At 46.1% G+C, this 13,617-nt stretch overlaps 2 protein-coding genes across 6 annotated transcripts in view; one reads left to right on the forward strand and one right to left on the reverse strand.

Moving 5' to 3' along the window:
• The window catches only part of shld2 (shieldin complex subunit 2), a 16,950-nt gene extending 14,150 nt beyond the window's left edge, over nucleotides 1-2,800 (reverse strand). For all 4 annotated transcript variants that reach the window (XR_010327004.1, XM_064317012.1, XM_064317010.1 and 1 more), the window contains exon 1: nucleotides 2,659-2,800. The gene's annotated coding sequence lies outside the window, so the exon portion shown is untranslated. The remainder of the gene's footprint in view (nucleotides 1-2,658) is intronic.
• Nucleotides 2,431-13,617, forward strand: part of LOC135244585 (glutamate dehydrogenase, mitochondrial-like) — a 25,613-nt gene continuing 14,426 nt past the window's right edge. For both annotated transcript variants that reach the window (XR_010327005.1, XM_064317015.1), the window contains exons 1-5: nucleotides 2,431-3,029; nucleotides 8,792-8,872; nucleotides 9,143-9,198; nucleotides 9,978-10,041; nucleotides 11,612-11,706. Coding sequence is in view for 1 of the 2 variants with exons in the window: in XM_064317015.1 (XP_064173085.1) it covers nucleotides 2,630-3,029; nucleotides 8,792-8,872; nucleotides 9,143-9,198; nucleotides 9,978-10,041; nucleotides 11,612-11,706 (696 nt within the window). In the remaining variant the exon portion in view is untranslated. The remainder of the gene's footprint in view (nucleotides 3,030-8,791; nucleotides 8,873-9,142; nucleotides 9,199-9,977; nucleotides 10,042-11,611; nucleotides 11,707-13,617) is intronic.

Here is a 13,617-nt window from a genome sequence, read left to right on the forward strand (position 1 = left end):
ACTTTGACATGAGACTAGTATTGCAGAAGCTGTACTGCCCTGTACCTAACCAGTACAGTAATTTAAAGTGTTAATAGACCATGTTGTAATGCATTACATTTGTACAAGTGATTATTTTCATATTATCTGCTTAATGGATTAAATGTAAATGTAAAATAAACTGCCAATTACGGAGAAATCGCTAACTTTCACAGTGTCTTTACAGAGGAAGAGTTAATGATTGTATACGTTAACTTTTTAAAACACGCTTGCACATGACCTGATCTGATTTATTATTAATACCTTGAGTAACTGAAAAACCGCTTAACTTGATCATCACACACAATTTCACGAAATATAAGTTTTAACTAATAACTTCAGAATCATAAATACGTAACCCGGTGTACATCAGTGGCCTCCAGGTCTGTATTCGTGATTTGAAACTAGGAAGTTTGCTGTCTAGTCGCGATGCTATCCGACTCCAAGTCCTTTCACTGTTCATCTCTTGTCCCTAGCCCATCCTCCGACACGCCTTCAGGAGGAAGCGGGCACGCGAAGCATAAGGAAAACAAGCACCGAGGCGCGTGCACGCACGCAGAAACATTCCTCCACACTATCAGTATTTTCCTCTGGTACAAGCCAATTTTAGCCTCACAAGAATCAGCTCAAACTGAATGCAAGTAGATGTAGCTCACATCTAACGTCACATCTGAGCATTTAATCTCCCTAGAGCATCACTTTCAAAGATCGTTCTCCTGAAGAGAACGTACAAAAGAGTCTTGTATGCATAATGTAACCAATTCAGTGTAGCTAGATTACTTGCAGTGTCTTGGCTGTGACGATAAATTAAACTAGGAATATTTTGGAGTTTTAAACTGTGATGCTAAGATCCATTTTCTAAACTTCCTCAGCCGAGCAAACGCAATGTTCCAGAACTGATCTGCAAAAAGAGACACAGAGTTTGGAGCTTTACAGAGGATGTTTAGGGTGTAACAACAACAACAACAATAATAATAATAAGACCTACAAAGAAGTTTGTGTATTGGTGTCCAGTAATTTTGGTGAAAATCTGAGATTCTGTGAGTGTGCAGCAATTTTGGGCTATACAGATATGGATCACTTTATCTGGACATGTTTGGATATGACAGCATCCAATGATCTATTTTTAAAGTTACCAACAATAAGGCATAAACTAATACTAATACCATGTGTAATAGTTAGTAAAAAAATATAAGATATTATGGTATTATTAGGGTACTGTGGGCACTGGTGCTACTTTCATCTAAGTTCACCTTACTAAATAGAGAGCCCTCAGCATTTTTCTGCTTGATGGTACAGTTGTCCATCTTCAAGCAGCAGAAGCCAATATTTTATGGGTTACAAGGCAGATGTATACTTTGGTTTGTAACATCTTGCCACTTGAGTGCTCTTTTCCGCTGGTGTGAACTATGAGATTTTACAGCCATTGGCTTGCCGTTTCTGTCTAGCAGGTCTCATTCCCATAGATATGAGTGTTAGCTTACACCCAATCAGACCAAGCTCTATATTATGCCACATTTAATTGTGCATAAATAGGCTAGGCTATTTCATGATTTTGTCATATTATAAAAACATTCACAGATTCAAGCCGATGTCAGTAAAGCCTGAGTATTTAGGCCTGTCACGTGATTGTACTGTACGTTCATGATTTTCAAGGAACAGGTCTCTCTTTTGGTTGCTATCCCTGTTTGCATGTAAATCTTTAATGGTTGACAACTATTGAGAACATGAACCTTCAAACACTGATTTTTTGTAAACAGACCTCAATAAGGTGGTGGCTGCAGTTAATCCAGGGCAAAATGTATTTTTCAATTGTATCCTAGGTACCCTGATTGGAAAAAAGTAAACTGGTAGAGAACTTCTGTGTAAGTTGATTGCTCTAGGAAGAAAGAATATCTTGCAGTTAATGTATAAATGTAATTTGGTTATGTCAGTGGTTAATGTCTAGAAATAACTAAGTTTCCAAGGTTTGACTTAATGTAACTCATTACTGAACACAGTTTTGAGAACTATGAGACATCACCCTTGAAGTTTAACCTACTGAATAGAATTGCGTTAAGGTCAGAGGTTCATAGTCTCTTCTGATTGTAAATCAGTAAAGCATGACTATGGCTTACAATTTCTTATACTTTAACTGAATGCCAAATACAAACTATATATACATCCATCCATGAGCAACCAGACACATTGGATCATAAGTTAGATTTTTAAAAGTTTGAATTAAACGTAACATGTAGGTCCTATACTAAAATATAAATGCATATTCTGTGTAGTGTAGAGTTTTTGCATGAAAAAGTCAGCCGCGTTCTGCCCTGTTAAATTTTGAAAAATTTGAACCGTTTTTAAATAAAAACGGAAAGTGCACGTGCGCGCGCATTATTTCAGCTTCTTCATACGACACCGCGCTGTACACAGCCCTCCCCCTGAGTACTCGGAATGAACCGCACGCCTGCCTTTTAAAGCTAGGAGGGACGGCATGAACGCTGTCAGTTAGATGCTGGACGGTCCAAAGTGAGGAGGAGTTGTTGTCTCGTTTTTCTTTTCCCTAGTCCATATTATCACCCGTACTTATTTTAAAACACAGCGCCAGTTCGCCCTCATCTTTGTTAAAATGTACAGGTATCTTGGGGAGTTACTCACTCGCGGAGCAGGTAACGTTGGTGCTTTGGCCTCGGGATGTGTCGACTCCGCTCTCCCAGTTTCAGCGTCTCTGATGCGGGTTCGTCACTACAGCGAAGCCGTTGGAGACGAGGATCCGAACTTCTTCAGAATGGTGGAAGGTTTCTTTGACCGTGGCGCCAGCATTGTCGAAGACAAACTGGTTCAAGACCTGAAGAACAGGGAAACGCCGGAGCAGAAAAGGCACCGCGTCCGAGGAATTCTCAAGATTATCAAGCCATGTAACCACGTTTTGAGCCTGTCGTTTCCCATCAAACGAGATAACGGCGAGTGGGAAGTAATAGAGGCGTATCGTGCCCAGCACAGCCAACACAGGACCCCATGCAAAGGAGGTAAGCAAGCCCAGCGCCCGGTCTTGGCCCGAGCAGTAAGCGATATGGTGGGCTGTGATGACATAGCTTTAGGGGCGGGGGAGGTTTTTCTTCGGAGACTGCTAGCTGGCTAGCATATTCGCCGGGCTGTTGCAACTTTTGAGAAACTATTAGCAAACCGTTTAGTCCGTCCACTTTTATCGTTATGACTTGCTAGCTAGATGCTACTTGGAGCAGCGGAAAAAAACTTTCTATTTTGCTTAATAGTTACCGTTACATTTAGTTGGACTCACTAAAACGCCTGATATAAATTTGGCTTAAGTTGTCTACCATGATTACCGTCAGCTACAGTGACTTGGCCAGTCAGTCCAGAAAAGTCAGCGCGAGCTAGCCATGTAAAATTGGCTAATGTATGTTTGTTAGCTACCGTTAACCTTTTGGACCTCTGGTAATTAGCCAGGGTTAGCTGGCTTAAACAGATTACTAGTTGTTAAAAGTTATATGTTGACCTTTAACGCCAAACTTCTACGTTAGCAGTCTAGCTATCTAACTTTGCTAATGACATTGAGTAAGTCAACGTTGATTTCCCCGAGAAGTATAAATCTTTGAGAGACCCACCGTGTATTGGCTAGCTAGGCAGCCGTGTTCATTCGTAGTCGGCGTTATAATCAACTTTTTATTGCATGTATCATAGCTAGCTTGCAACTTTGTACTCAGCCACACAGTACAAGTGGTCGAGGTCGTTTGAAGCGAATTTGCTCAAATTTGGCCGAACCTTAAAAGTAAACATAAAATGAAACGTTCTTGTTTCTGTAATGTTCTTTACTTTATTTTTTAGGAATGCAGACAATCCAGTTCCTTTGCGTTATGTTGTTTACGTGCATCATGCATATGTGGTATGCTGATAAATAGTGAAAACCAATTTTTTTGGAACTCGTGCCCTTGATATAACACAACAGCCAGCTTTCCAGACGGGATTGGAACATGCAACCTCCAGGGACAGTTTTAGGCACTTGAAACAAACATAGCCCCAGATAAAAATTTTGTTTTCCCTCATTAATGCGAATTAAATGTATTTGTGTGTGTGTGTGTGTGTGTGTGTGTGTGTGTGTTTGCGCCGTTCTGGCATGGCCATTGGACCATTTTCCAGCCTCTGTGGGAAATGGTTAGCTTAGTTTATTGAAGTGACTTTTCGAGTGCTTGTTCGGGTGTATTTAGACTAATTCTTGCTGTATCATAGCAAACAGGCTTTCTTATTGAGAAATGTTTATAATTATTTTACTAAAGGAATCTTGCTTATATCCGCTCTAAATGTTTGAGTTTTACCAACAGCACACATTAAGTTTCTTTTTGTCTTAAATGGACTTGGCTCGACCAAAGATGGTGTATGTACAAACCAGATGGGCGACTGCTTTGCTCCTGCCTTGCTCTGCATAGGTAGGGCTGCAAAAATTGTTATGTACACACCCTTTGTCTTGAACAGTTGTTGCAGCAAAACCAGAACAGCACAGCACTGTTGGTTTGCATGACTTTTGTCCAGGTTGGCTCTAATAGGAGGATATGGCACGTTCTTGTCTTAATGCCATTTTAATAACTGCGTGCTGAAAGGGTGTTTGTGTGGAATGAGACAGTCTGGTGGCATCAAGTGTTTCAGTGCCAGCTGTCATGTTTTGTCCTCAGCCACACCCCATTTTATACAGTATATAGGCTATTCACAGTAACTCACGAACCAGGATCAAGAGATTCGTCAATGATAGAGAGAAAGATTTCAGTGTTAAGACTGAGATGAACTTCTGGTTAGTGCCGATGATCTGTCGTGAAATGGAGTAGAGTTTCAGGGGTCTGATTGGCTTGGCGAGAGCAGTGGCTGCTGGGAAATGGAACGCGTGCTCTGTAGTATGGGAAGAGGACATTAGTCTGCCATGCACCTGACATGCAGCTAGAAGTGGAGGTGTCTTGAATCGGGTTTACAGCTGGGCTAAATGTTTGAAACGGTTTGTTTAGATGCCTGGAAAAATGCTTATGCATATTTCAGAGAATTTTCAATGATTAGTATTCCTTTCTTTGAAATTACACAGGAAAACGTACAATCTTATAAAAGTACTTTTGTACTAAACATTAGTTTCAGAACAAAATGGCTGTTCCACCTATTGTCCCATGTGGTGGTTCAGCTGCAGTAGTCTTCCCCCTGCTGTAACCGTGTATTTGTGAATGGAATGTTACAGGGCAGCTGTGGCTGCGCGTGTCGACCGTCCCCGTGGGATCAGTGGAGAGTGTTGTCTTTTGGTGACCGTGATCTAGTGAAACGCTGATTGGGTAGCCTTCACAGCAGTTCTGCAGCGTGAAGTCCCCTGGCGCCCCCCGCCCCCTCCCCCCCGGTCCGGAGGGGTCCGTCTCTGTCACACGTCCGCGCGCTCTGCGTTTGGTTACCATGGAGAAAGAGGGTGGAGCTCAGGAACTGGTCTGAAGTTTGTTGACCTATGGTTAATATTGCCTCCCTGCAGGTGACAGCTCCTCTCCAGGTGTGATTTATGGCAGAATGGTGGATTTTATTTTGCCAAGCACACTGGCTGTGCCATGATTATCAGTTAGTAATAGTTATGTTTAAAGAGCTAAAGAATCAGTGAAACAGATACTTTGAAAAGAAGCCTTTTTTCAGTGAGATTTAAAAAGTTTTATCTTATTTTTTTAATCCTGAAAGCAACAAATTTGTACTGTTTGTCCTGGAGGTTTTTGGCGTTTATTGCATGACTTTCACGGCACGTGATTTCTTGCGCCTCAGTGAACACTTCAGATGCAGGAAAGAGCTGATCTGCTCCTGATTCTTCAGGAGTGCAGAATGGAAGCGTTTCCCCTCGGTGTGTTGGGTCCTCTAAGCCCGTTTGAAGTTGCTGCTCGGTTATAAACCCCCTGTGTGGCTGCCCTTGACAGGCCTTCCATGGCACAACTGCTGCCTCATCCAGCCACTGGTCTTGTTTGTTTTCCTGGCAACCTGCCAGTGTGTGGCAGTATCTGGGGGGTGGGGGTGGGTGTGGGGGTTGGGGGTTGCGTATCCTTGTATGGGGGGTGGTGTTTTGTCATGCTTTATTTCGGTCATGGCAGAGGGGCACGGGGTGCCCTCTGAACGCAGCGCTACTGTTATGATGTCACCGCAAGCTGCTTTGTCCAGGATGGAATATGTCCGTAGCAGATGGTCCATATCTAGCATGGATCTCACCGCTTAATGATAGTGAATGACATCTGGAGGGTTGAATGTAATATTCCTGTCGCAGGTAAATAAATTTGCACTGTTTGTACAGCTCACACTGTTTATAAAGCAACTTTTTGTGAGTCTTAAGCATTGCAGTTCTAAAACCTGAGGTATATTTTACCGTTGTAGTTGGTGATTCTGTCTTCTGTACAGGCTCTTTACACATTATCATAGCGCTTTTTCACCAGAGAAAATATTCTATCACCGGTGTAGTTCTTTGGCATTAGGAACCACATTCATAGTGTTATGTAGTCCTTAATGTGGAAGTTTTAAACCCTTGTGCTGAAAGTAGTGCCTGTCTCTCTTCCTCGTTATGGCACAAAGCAGCAGCAGCAGTGCCCACCCTGCTAGCCAAGAGAGACCTGCAAACTTTGGGCTGGTGGAAAAGGCCGCACCCGCTTTCCACCAAATCATCGTCCTTTTAGAAAGCAGACCCAGACCTGGGGTTTGAATAGCTGGGAGGGTGAGTCATCACGCGGGGGGGGAGCGGGCTCTGGCTTATGCTCACAGAAATTCTCTCTCTCTCTCCCTCTCAGAAGTGGAGTTTTCAGTCCACACGCAGCTGCAACCATTTTGTGTGTTTTAAACAGCCGCTCACACAGTACAGTAACGACTGAGGCCTTGTGTTCCATGGAGACTGCATGGAGCCAGGTTTTGTTTACTTGTTTGAGGGTTCGTCATTCGTGTTTGAAAGGCACACTTTGGCTGTATGCTGGTTTCGTGTGATCACTTTTCACGCATTGTGAAGTCCCAAGATAAAGCAGCACACTTATTCTTTCAAATTTTCCTTTTGATGTAGTGTCATTTCTAATCAGAGCGGGATGTCTGATATTGCATGATATATTAATATTTTTTTGGGTCAGTCCAATGTTATATTTCCATTAGGGTAATGGTGGTGTAATGTTAAATAATAGAACATGACTGGGAGGTACCCGAAGGCGAGGCTGACATTTCCTCCCACTGCTCCTGTGGTTAGTTGGATCGCCACACCTACTGTGTGGGTTTGGGCGGTCTGGCCATGTTCCTGATCGGTCGCCATGGAGACGGGGATGTTCTCCGCCCTCTTCCCAGCCGCTTTCGGCGCTCAGGTGACTGGCTGCGGTGTTCCCGGCGCGTAGCGGAAGCGCGCTCCCTTTCCCGGGCCGTCTCGGGAGCTCGCCGTCTTCGGGCTTCCCGGCGTCTGGCGTTCAGGACGCTCGGATCCCGTTCGCTGTGGGAGCAGCTGCCTGAAATCTCAGTGAGCGTAACCACGATGCCTAGTGCAGTGAAGGTGGTAAATGGTAAATGGACTGCATTTATATAGCGCTTTTATCCAAAGCGCTTTACAATTGATGCCTCTCATTCGCCAGAGCAGTTCGGGGTTAGGGGTTAGGTGTCTTGCTCAAGGACACTTCGACACGCCCAGGGCGGGGTTTGAACCGGCAACCCTCCGACTGCCAGACAATCGGTCTTACCTCCTGAGCTATGTCGCCCCAGATGAAGATGATTCGGCCTTCCCGTGGACAGGGGGGGGGCTGTGCATGACAGGCCCAACTCCCAATCCGGGAATGCACTCTGCAACTGTCACCCGCAAACCACAAGCAGGATATACAAGTTCTGTTATTTTTTGATGCGCAGGGCATGGCTGTTCTCATTCGCCCTACAGAGGTTTGAAGAGAGGAAGGCTGGGCCCACTGGTCTTTGGGCTTCCCCTGTCATTTCGCCGATGGCGTGTTAAATGGCTTCCTGGAAGTTGTTTACAGAGTTCCAAGTCGGACCTCCCCCGCGCCTGCCTGCTGTTCCCGATCCACGGCTGCGGCGCGCGTAACTTGACCGGCAGCTCCCCGCGTTCGCCGGGACGGGGCCCGTGACACGGGCGATTCCGCCGGTGACCTGGCGATGAACCGCGGCGATCGAGCGGTCTGAGTCCTGCCGTTTCAAAGCGTTTGTCTCGGCGCCACTCCGGTCGGTGAATGACGTTTGGCATCTGCGCCCCTTTGAGATTGCGATCTGAAAGGCTCTCGCTCACGGCTGCAGCAGCTTTCAGCGTAAAGGGCAGTGCTGTAGGTGATCCTGGCCAGACCAAACAGACGCGTGAAGCGGACTCTGAATGCGATTGGGGCCCTGCCCTGCGGGGCATGGCTCTGGGAGGACCATGTGCCCTGATGTGCCTCTGCGCTGGAGCCCTGTGTTCTGTTCCAGCGCAAACCCGGTGCCTCCAAATGCATTTCAAAAAACTTTAGCGAATGGCGATTGCAAGGGAGCATTGTATGAAATTTACATTGTATGACTGAAATGGCTGCTACTGAATGGCAGTTCATAGATTTTGAGGTTGCTGGGGTACTTGTATGCAAAGCTTTTCTCACTACTTAAAAAAAAATTGTCTTGATGTTATTTTCACTTGTTTTAATGTTCAGTTTTTAGTTTCAAAGTTAGATTTTCTGTGCTTGCCTTTTCTTTCCTTATTTCAGATTTGTGTGTCTGCTAAGAGGGCTGGCTGCTTGCCGTAGTTTTTGTATAAAACTTTAATCGTCTTTTTTTGTCCCCGTTCCAGGTATCCGGTACAGCACAGACGTGTGTGAGGACGAGGTGAAGGCCCTGGCCTCCCTGATGACCTACAAGTGTGCTGTCGTGGGTGAGTGTCGCCGGAGCTGTGCTCCTAAAGACTACACATCCCAGCACCACGTCAGGGTGCCCGTACCGACGAGGGCCAGTCAGAGGTCAGTCGGCGTTTCTAAAATGGCTACCGGCATCCTTCGCAATCCAAAATTGTGTTATAATTACACTCAGGCTTCGGCCTTCTGTACGGGAAGGCAACACAGTACTTTTTCATGGCGTTTTGAACAGTAAAGTTATTTACTCTGCTGAAGTGGCCTCTCTCACACGCTTCATTTCGCTCTTCCAGATGTACCGTTCGGTGGAGCCAAGGCCGGAGTGAAAATCAACCCAAAGCATTACTCTGTAAGTATCGTAACGCTGCATTATTAAATGCAGGCTTTCGTTTTTCTCTTCCCCCAAACTAGTCTTTCCCCCCCTTCCTAGCATTGTTCATCCTGCACCATGATTGTGTGCGAGTCTTCAGAGTGGATTTTTAATTTTTGGTGAAGATAGTAACACAAAACTTTAAAAAAGTTTTTTTTACTTTAGACCAAATGACAATTCAGTTAAGACTGTGGAGAGCTTCACCCTGTAATACTTCATTTGCCAGAACACAGTCCAGTGTCATTTGAAAAACATGGGTGTTGAATGTAGTGGAGGAAAGGATTGTTTCTCATGGATTGAAACCATTATAATTTTTCCAAAGCTTTCCATATCTGTTGTGCCCAGGAAGTTGTAAACCCCCAAGTTTGCGCCCCACTTCCTGTCACATGCAGTATTCTAATTACTGGTTGTCATCCCTCACCGATTGGCATCAGTTTTGGCAAGAGACGGGCTGAGCTGTCAGCTGGCATGCCCATGGCTGGCAAATCCTCTGGCACGCTTTTGGAAAAAAAACGCGCGTGGCTTGGTCCAGACTTCCTGGAGTTGCGCTCCACTTCCTCTCTGAAGGCTTCCACAGTAAAAGTGAGCAAGTGGCCTTCCCCCCATTTGGCATCTGCACATTTTTGGCCCTTATCCCCCACGGCTGAATATCAGCCAAAGAGGAAGATTGATGCGTGTGCCCTCCCCCCCTATGCTCCTGTTGCTCTGATTGGTTTAAAAAAAATGTTTGTCTAATGAGCCTCTTCTTACCCACACAGGACAATGAGCTGGAAAAGATCACGAGAAGATTAACTATCGAGCTGGCCAAGAAGGGATTTATTGGTATGTTTGTGCTTTTCTTTTGTGGAGGCCACTGGGGTTCAAACCTCTGTGGCATTAATGTATGCAAGGAAGCTTGCATCTGATTGGAGGAGCTTGTAAACATAAGCATGTGTTGAGGAAACTTGAGAAAAGGCATTAATGAGCACTACCAATGGCCGGCAGGTAAATCATTGTATCAGTTGCAATCTGACACTGAGGCATTGCAGTGCTTGGGCTGCAATTACTCAACAGCCTTCTGCCAAAAAAAGAATCTGCACCCCATTATTATCTGCGTCTAAATGTGTCGCTCATTTGGTTCGCGTTTCAAAATCGTTTGCCTTTTTGCTATTTGCGCTTAGAAATGTTGAAGCCTTTGTTCATAAACACAATGGAGCAATTCACTGAAGGCACTGCTCGTTCCCCGTCTCCAGCGTCTCCCTTTCCTGATGGAGCAGGTGACAGGTCCCAGTGTCCCGGTCTGAGGTTCGCTGTCGCTGATTTGATTTGGAATAAATGGAGACTTTAGAGCCTGAGAGCCAATAATCCCATGATTCTTTGTTCTGCTGCATTAAAAATCAAAGATCATGGCTTTTTAAAAAGTGAATGACCAAAGGTAGTAGTTTTGAAATGGGAACCAAATGAGTTCATATTATCTAGCACCCCCCCCCCCCCCCAGTGGATATTCCCTTTGATTCAGTGCTTTACTAGGCGATGGCAGGTATTCTGTTTGGCTGGTTTGTGTGAGCATGGTGCTGGCTGTAAGTGCAGGTGCAGTGTTAGAGAGCGTGTGTGGAGTAGCAGTGTGTTTGTGTGGTGCGGGTGTAAGTGCAGGTGCAGTGTTGGAGAGCGTGCAGAGTAGCAGTGTGTTTGTGTGGTGCGGGTGCAGTGTTGGAGAGCGTGTGTGGAGTAGCAGTGTGTTTGCGTGGTGCGGGTGTAAGTGCAGGTGCAGTGTTGGAGAGCGTGTGCAGAGTAGCAGTGTGTTTGCGTGGTGCGGATGCCAGAGCCTGTTATTGGGGCCCATGGGGCCCCGCGCTGACCTTGGCGCCTCGCGGGTTAATGTGTAATGGCTGTGTGAAGACACCGGCCTCCTCGCTGCAGGAATCCGCTTGTTTGTCCAGCCGACATGCGTCATCTGGAATGCGCAGGGCCCTGCAAGGCCGCCGTCCTCCCCCCTCCTCTGATTGGTAATGGTTCTGCCCGCCCATCTCCAGAAAGGCTGCCCTTCTCACCTCAGCTGGCCCATGTTATTTTTGGAGGGGACGCTTTGTCGGTCAACGCTCTGTGATCATGGCCGGGCTTTCACGTTATCTGAATGTTAAGACCTGAGCCAGCTTTCCCCACGTGTGCTTTGCTCTGTCGCTGCCCAACGTCATTCGGGAACCTCATTAATTGATGAGCCGCCCACCTTCCAGTTACTCAACAGTGAATCCCAGAGAGTAGTGCGGGTGCAGCGTTTTCCAGGACGCAGCCAAGCTTGATTGTGAAATGTTACCCAGTTGAGCTACTGTGAGTTCCTGTGGCTAATGGAATTGTTCCCTGACCCACATCGCACGTGTTCACCTCTTCCCACCCCCCCCCCCCGCCATGTTAGGACCGGGCATCGACGTGCCTGCCCCCGACATGAGCACTGGAGAGCGGGAGATGTCCTGGATCGCTGACACGTACGCCAGCACCATGGGCTACCACGTGAGTACCCACAACGCACCGCTTGGCCCCTTTCCAAAAAGCTTGTCCTTTTCACTCGTCCTTTTGTTTTCTGAGCGATGTACGAAATCTGTCCCTAAAAGGCCGTTGCTCTCTAAAGGGTCTTTTTCACAAAGACAGTGCAAGTGCTCTGTTGTGCCTATCCCTTTTTTTCCCCCCATTTTTCCATTGGAGACATCAAGAGCTGTTTTGTGTAGCTCTGTGAAGCACCATAAATGAAAAATAATTCCCGCTTTCATTGTTGAGGTCGATTGCATGGAAGACCCCGACCAATTGTGGTTGTTCTGAGAAGCGTGAAATTTCAACAAGATGGCAGATCTGCTATTCTGAAAGGCAATGCGTATTCCCGTAATAACAGCTACTTTTAAGTTAAATTCAAAATGGATTATTGATATTCCATTTATTCTGAACTTGGCTCTCAACCGTATGCTCACCTTGTCAGACTCATAATGTGGCTGTTTGCTAGAAGGTTTGTGTGTGTAAATTGCATTCCTTGCATCGGTACGCCCTCTTGCTGAGCTTCTTGAGAGTGACGACATTCTTGAGCTGGCAGAAGTTGGCACAGCCTTCACCGTGTGATGAGTGTTTCCTGTGTGAAGGGCCCGTTTAATCAGCAAGGCTTCCTCCAGCCTCTGTCACTTGAGTTTCATCTCCCCTGTGGCTGAAATGGTGGAGCTCCCAGTGCTCCACCATTTCCACCAAATCTTCCTTGTGTTTAAATGAACCGGCTCACATGGTGCTCTGTGTGAGTGAAGCAACGAGCGTTCTGTTCTCTTTGCTGTGCCTGCAGCTGGGCTGCCTTCTGAAGAGAAGTCGCTGTTGCAGGGAGTTCTTCACGTGATAAAATGTGGCTTTTACTCATTTACTCATGACCTTTCAATCAATAAGTGTAGAGTTACTGCCACTCTGTAAAGTGTCTTAGTGACAGTTCTCTGTAAAAAGCGCTATACAAATAAATTTTATTGAATTGAATAAACAAACAAATTAACAATTAGTACTGTAAACAAAAGTTAATGCCACTCTGCTGATTTAACTTGGGTATGGCTGTTAGATTATCACTAAGGAAATCCATAAAGGAAGAGTCCAGGGAGCCATGGTGCCGTCTGAAGAGGTGGGTCTTCAGCCTGCAGACGAAGATGGGCGGGGTTTCTGCTGTCACGACTGCAGTGGGAAGATGGGCGGGGTTTCTGCTGTCACGACTGCAGTGGGAAGATGGGCAGGGTTTCTGCTGTCATTACATTACAGGCATTTAGCAGACGCTCTTATCCAGAGCGACTTACACAACTTTTACATAGCATTTTTACATTGTATCCATTTATACAGCTGGATATATACTGAAGCAATTTCGGTTTAAGTACCTTGCTCAAGGGTACAACGGCAGTGTCCTACCCGGGAATCGAACCTGCGACCTTTCGGTTGCAAGCCCAGTTCCTTACCCACTGTGCTACACTCCGTCACGACTGCAGTGGGAAGATGGGCGGGGTTTCTGCTGTCACGACTGCAGTGGGAAGATGGGCGGGGTTTCTGCTGTCACGACTGCAGTGGGAAGATGGGCGCGGTTTCTGCTGTCACGGCTGCAGCTGGAAGCTCACTTCACCACTGGGGCTCCAGAACAGAGCAGGCATGTGCGAGGGACAGGCCTAGCACCCAGATGTAGCGGAACAAAGAGGTCTGGCTGAAGGGTAGGATCAGATGATCTTTTGATGATGTCACTGAGATGCCCTTTAGCTGCGCAGTATGCTGGCACCACGGCATTGCGCTTGATGTGAGCTGATTATAGCCAGCGCAGGGAGATGGGAATATTTATATTTAAAATCTGTGTTTGCTCATGATTGGTTTGCAGGAGACAGGGAGGATTAAGAATGTTTGCACGTTCATGCTTTCCTTGATAAG

Source organism: Anguilla rostrata, chromosome 18, assembly GCF_018555375.3.
Source record: "Anguilla rostrata isolate EN2019 chromosome 18, ASM1855537v3, whole genome shotgun sequence".
Lineage (NCBI taxonomy): Eukaryota > Metazoa > Chordata > Actinopteri > Anguilliformes > Anguillidae > Anguilla > Anguilla rostrata.